General features: G+C 35.4%; 1 protein-coding gene across 1 annotated transcript; it reads left to right on the forward strand.

The window, feature by feature from the left end:
- Positions 1-716: 716 nt before the first annotated feature.
- LOC104215067 (uncharacterized) lies at positions 717-6,020 on the forward strand. Its single transcript, XM_009764814.2, has 15 exons — positions 717-1,009; positions 1,767-1,909; positions 2,005-2,116; positions 2,228-2,365; positions 3,367-3,471; positions 3,830-3,913; positions 4,001-4,116; positions 4,203-4,304; positions 4,388-4,501; positions 4,626-4,682; positions 4,797-4,863; positions 4,948-5,001; positions 5,116-5,190; positions 5,419-5,454; positions 5,762-6,020. The coding sequence occupies exons 2-15, from the start codon at positions 1,890-1,892 to the stop codon at positions 5,873-5,875; spliced, it is 1,194 nt and encodes a 397-aa protein (XP_009763116.1). The 5' UTR covers positions 717-1,009; positions 1,767-1,889; the 3' UTR covers positions 5,876-6,020.
- The last annotated feature ends 384 nt before the right edge of the window (positions 6,021-6,404 follow it).

Here is a 6,404-nt window from a genome sequence, read left to right on the forward strand (position 1 = left end):
AAAGAATTTAGGTGTATTTGGTTGAAGCCTTGAAGGCAAGATATAAAATTTTACAGTGAAATTGAATTTGAGTATTTTTCAACATTTGTCTTTAAAATATTTTTAATAACTATAATTAAAATAAATATATTTGAATTTTTTTGTCAACAAAAAATTGTTTGACTCAATAATGAAGTGTTTGGATAAAGTAAAAAAGTGTTTTTAAGCTAAAATGACAAAAATAAGCAAAAAGCTAGAATTCCTAACTTATGGCTTAAAAGCTATTTTGACTTAAAAGTCACTTAAAACAAGTTTATCCAAACGGACTCTAAATATATAATAATAGTAATTGGTGTATTCCTTTTTGCACGTATCAACATTCCTGTCACCTTGAAAAAGAAAAAGAAAAATATTTGTCCAACATAAATAAACAAATAACCAGCCAATAGGAAGTACCTTTTTGTTCATCCACGTCAGCGAATCAAAACTCAAAAGACCGACAATAGCAAAGCCAAATAAAAACCAGACACATCATTACCTGAAAATTACTTTTTTAAGTCCCTAATTTAATATGGGAAAAAAAGTCCCTAGTTTAATACACTAATTAAACAGTTACGCTTTAAAAAAATCTATAAATTTATTCCCTTATCAATCTTCGACTTTAACCATATTTGTAAATTACTAATAATCCAAACCTTAAACAGACTTTTATATAGGAAAAAGGAGTAAAGAAAAGCAATTCTACCTCTTTTGTGCTTCTACTTTTCCCCTCTCTTTCTCTGTGTCATTAACACAAGTTTTTTGCTTAGCACATCACGAATTTTCTTCTCCCTTTGACAGCTCTTTCTTGCTTCTGTTTGGTTCTTTTTACATATTTATAGGTACCCAGAAGGTTAACATTAGCTAACAGGTATTATAGTAGCTAAACCCAAGTTCTTTTTCCCCTGAAAATCACTCTTGTTCTGTGATTCTTAGGCTTCCATTTCTTGTTTCTGTTCAAGATTTTTCTGGGTTTTGCTTATCATTACAGGTACTTTCTGAAACACACTGCCTTTTGCATTTATATGTTAAAAAGGTGTAATCTTTGTGCTTTTGTGTCTTTATGGTTACATTTGGTTTTGCTGGCAAGAGTTAATTTTTTATTTCTTAGCTTTGTGCTTTTGTGTCTTGTGTTGATGGGAAGTTGCTTATGATAATTAAATTTGTTTGTCTGTTTTTGGACCTAACTTGTGCAGAGGAGAATATTTGAATTTTAAGGAAGTATAGTTATTTCGTATTGATAGATAGGTGAATTTGTAGAATAGATTGAAGGTGAGGGACGAGTAAAATTAGACTCATAGCGGCTTGTTTTTGGGGACACAGAATTGAGGAATTGAAATTAGCTTAGCGCTTGATCTATTGTTTTTTTTTTTTTTGGGTTGGGGGTTGGGGGGGGGGGGGTTGTGTTCTAGTTGATATAGTCAAAAGCTAGGCACATGACCAATTGAGTTTGCAGAAGTGTGTATCATGGTTGGTCTTTGATGGGATTCAAATTCATTGGAGGCAATCTAGTGTAGGAGGAAATATTTTGCAGTTCTATATTGGTTAAGATACTTTTGCCGTTTGAGTTTGTGTGTTGAGAAGGAGGATGAGATGCTAAGAGCTTGAGTCAAGGTAGTTAATTTCTAATTTGAAGCTAAACAAGAGAGGTTCATTAGCTTGTTCACCTTAACATTTTTGTTTGTTTGTGTGGGTGCATCTTAACTTTTTAATTGCAGAAGGATCTTACTTTCCTTTCGATATTTCAGGTTCTCCGACCCATTGCTATATTCGTTCGACTGAAAGGTGGTAGCTAATAAACTTACTTGGGATGCAGTAAAGCTTATTTGACTAGTTTGGTTGTACTTATCCATTCAGATACTGTATTTAACATGAGGAATCTGGGACGCGGGTTCGTGATATTGGATCTTTACTTGTGATCATACCAAGTGTTTGATGTTGTCTATTTCATAATAGTTTCTCTAACTCTTGAAGTACGTTCTGCAGCTCCAATTCCTTAATGTCAGCTGAAACTATGAGGCTTAGTGTCTCCATATGTTGTGGAATCATTTTTGGCTTATTCATAGGAATTTCATTTCCTACTAGCTCATTAACCAAGGTATAGATCAATAATGCCCTCCTTGTTCATACAATCATATAATGATCAATTTCGTGCAGTGCTGTAATTTCATTTGTATATAAGATACTTCTTTTGGTTCCGATTTTTCAGCTAAATATAACAGCCAGTATTGTAAGCAACTTCCCAATTGCTAGAGACAGAAATAATATTGTTTCAGCCCAAAAGCATGCAGATTCATCATCTAATACTATGGACATTAGCAATCAGAATGCGACAGGTCAATTGCAGGTACATCCTTGCTACCACGAAAATGATTTTAGGGTCAAAATTTAGGGCTTTGGCCACCAGTATGAACTAGTATTATTTTGCTGCAATTGCTTAAAATATTTGTTCTCGTATGCCTTCTTTCTTGCAGTTCTGCCAGAAGTGACAATTTTATAGAGTGTGAAATTTTATAGGTCAAGATATTAACTTATCATGTTTTCAAGTATGAAATATTGCAAGAAGAAAAATGATTTAATGTGAAGACACGTGTGCAAACACCTATCCTTATGTAATACGCATCTTTCTAAGAATACTAAAGGAACTTATTCTTGCTAATTTTCTTTATCAAGAATTTGTATGCAGATTGAGTGAAAAACACTTCCCCTTGATCCCTGCTTGAGCTGAATATATGGTCATCAACACTATTTCTGAAGCTAAACATTCCAAATTCTATCGATTATCAGAAAAATTCTAAAGTTCTAGGCTGTCCTACATTGCAAGTTAGCTACTGATACCAACTCAGATCAATCTCCCACACCTTTTCGTTTTTCAATGTAAAATGAAATTGGATTTCCAGTAGATGTTTTTGCATAATTTTTATGTAATCAGCAGACATATGTTTGCTTCAGTTAACATTAATAGTTGCAGAAAATCAGTCGAGGTTAGATGATTGAAAAAATGTCTTCTTTAGTCCTCAAGTTCAAGCATTTTGTATGTTTCAGTCAATACTTTCTTTCAATGGCAGTGGCAGAATTACCTCTGACAGGAATCTTTTAGCATGTCCTCGTTTCTTGATTGTTCTGGATTTAACAAGTCTTATCCCCTTTTAACTACTACCTGTTAAACGTTATTCGTGCTTTGTCTTGCACATTTTTCTGCTTCTTTCAAGTGCTGTTCAATCAACCTTCTTCATCTTTATCTTCTTTGCTTCATGTGTGACTGTGTTTGATGTTTGAGATTATGCAAGCAAATATCTTAAAATAAAAGAACATTTACCATCTGATAGCCATCCTTATTCTTATCAGATTTGGGTCCAATCAAACCCAAGAGGGGCAGAAAGATTACCTCCAGGGATTGTTAATTCTGAGTCCGACTTCTATCCCCGGAGATTGTGGGGGAAACCCAGTGAGGTAAGTGTAACATTGAACTTGCATATCACAATTGTTACTTGTTGCATGAGCTAGAAGCATAATATTCTCTTATAAGGTAAAATAAAATTATATGCAGCACTTGTAGCTTTTTGCCTGTTACTTTTAGGATCAAACTTTGTCCAAATTAGTCACCCATCTCCGTCCTGGGTTGACTTTGATCTAGAAATTTTTTGACTCTTTTCCTTAACAAACTATGTCACAAAATTTGATTTATTTGCTCCCACTAATCCAGATCAAGGCAGTTGTGATTTGCAAACCTAAAGAATGAAGACATTGTACTGACAAATCCAAAATAAAAATTGGGGAGAGGCATCTTATTATTGTATTTTATCTGCAGGACCTACCCAGCAAGCCAAAATATCTGGTAACGTTTACTGTTGGTCTTAATCAGAAGCATAACATTGATGCTGCTGTAAAGAAGGTACATCAATCTGTTTCCTTTTGTAGGCTCCTCTCTCCCAACTCTCTATTCAATTCCTTACACATCCTAACAATATTTCCTGTACAGTTCTCAGACGAATTTACAATTCTTCTTTTTCACTATGATGGTAAGACGACTGAATGGGATGAATTTGAATGGTCAAAACGAGCCATCCACGTGAGTGTTCAGAAACAAACAAAATGGTAAGTAATATGATAAAGTAATTCTGGACTGGAACTATGATCAACTTTAAACCATGTTAGTGACAAGAAGTTTACCTCTTTATAAGGTGGTATGCAAAAAGGTTTCTGCATCCAGACATTGTCGCCCCATATGACTATATTTTTATTTGGGATGAAGACCTAGGAGTTGAGCATTTTGATGCCAAGGAGTAAGTATTTTGTAATTCCCTGTGTTTAACAGCTGATTTGACCCAATATCTTAGTTTCTCTAAATTCTTTGGTCCAACCCCAGGTACATTAGACTTGTCAAGAAGCATGGTTTGGAAATTTCACAGCCAGGTTTGGATCCCAGGAAAGGAACAACATGGCAAATGACAAAGAGAAGAGGTGATCATGAAGTTCACACGTAAGAACCATGATATTATTTATCTACCGAGTCTTGTTTCACTCTTGTCTTTTTAACTGTTTTATAATTGGTATTTAGATTTCTCTCTGCTTATTCTTTTTATTTTCTTGATTTATCTGATCAGGATAACAGAAGAGAAACCAGGCTGGTGCTCAAGCCCCCTTTTGCCTCCATGTGCAGCGTACGAATAGTTCTCCTGTTTGCTATTTTGTTCAGCTCCTTTTTTTCTTTTCAATAATTTTATCTTGTTTCAGTTCTTAAGTTGTCCTTACCATGTAATCTTCTCTGTTTTCAGATTTGTAGAGATCATGGCTCCTGTCTTCTCCCGAGATGCATGGCGTTGTGTATGGCATATGATTCAGGTATCTACCTTGCATGTTAAACATGGAGAAGGTCTTGACTTTGTGCTTTGTTTGAGATTGACTGTGTTGTTTTATGACTTGTAGAATGACTTGGTCCACGGTTGGGGACTTGACTTTGCACTTCGTAGATGCGTTGAGGTAAATTCAGCTCATCCTACGAATTCAGTCTTCTCAGCTACTTTCTTCACATGCATTTGTCTGTTAGTACCAAAGTATTCAAGGCACTAATCATATATACATTCTGTTTTGAAGCCTGCTCATGAGAAAATTGGAGTTGTAGATGCTCAATGGATTGTTCATCATGGTGTCCCTTCCCTTGGAAATCAGGTAACTAGATGAAGTGAATATTGCCATCTACTTATCCATAGTTTGACATGTAATCTGCTAGTTGGTAAAAGTGGAGCCAATCCTATTGAAACATATTGAAAAGCATGATAAAATCTATAGCCATGTAAGTTATGCCAAAGGAAGTAGACTTGTTTATGCATCGAGCATAATTATTGGCCTTTACACCAAAGTGACCACTTTTTTCCTCTCCTCGTTCATTCTATACAGGGACAGTCAAAAGATGGCAAGGCTCCATGGCAAGGGGTAAGTAATTCTATGTTACATTTGCTATATAAGTAGCCTGAGTTAGCCGCTCCCCCCCCCCCCCCGTCCCCCACATAACCACCCCAAAAAAAAAAGACCACCTCCAACAAATTCCTTTCCCAGAAAAGAAAGTTTTCGACAGAAAGGGTCGGGGAGGGGGTTGGGGGGGGGGGTAGCATCTATTGACAGTTGACTTTTTCTTTGAAATATGTCTGTTGAGCTACTTGTGTTTCATCCTTTTCCACTTTAAAACTTGAAGCAAGTGGATTGCTATGTTATTAATTGAACTTGTGTGTTGTTGTGGCAGGTGAGGGAGAGATGTAGAAAGGAATGGACAATGTTTCAATCAAGGGTAGCAAATGCAGAGAAAGCCTATTTCAAGTCGAAAGGAATTGATCCTTCCAATCTCACATCTCATTGAGTTAATATGGTCAAGTTGACAGTATACACAGTATTGGCAATTTTGCCTAGGATGATAATGATAGGTTCCATCTTGTAAAGTTGATAGTCATAGTTGTTAAGATACATTAAAATTTTAAAGTAAAGCATATATAGAGCTTCTTCAATAGAGTCGTGCATAATTGCGATTTACTTATAATAAATAAGTTTGAAAAACATTGGTGATATTACCATAAGTCAGTAATTTTGATAGGGCTAATATTAAAACCAGTTTGGTTTCAACACTTCTCCACAAGCATATTAAAGATGAGAAAGGCGAAGAAAATGGGGCTAAAGTGAACGCTCCCTTTTATGTGGTCAGTAATTTCTAGTCTCCATCCAAATGGATGAGGTATAAAACAGAGAAATCCTTAACTTCTACTCTCTCTGGTCCACAATAAGTGGCCAATTTGCTTTGGGCACACCCATTAAGGAAATACTAAGTTCTAGACGACAATAAAGGAAATACTAAGTTCTAGACGACAATAGTTAGTGTACTCTTCATTAAATGT

This window comes from Nicotiana sylvestris, chromosome 10 (genome assembly GCF_000393655.2).
Source record: "Nicotiana sylvestris chromosome 10, ASM39365v2, whole genome shotgun sequence".
Classification (NCBI taxonomy): domain Eukaryota; kingdom Viridiplantae; phylum Streptophyta; class Magnoliopsida; order Solanales; family Solanaceae; genus Nicotiana; species Nicotiana sylvestris.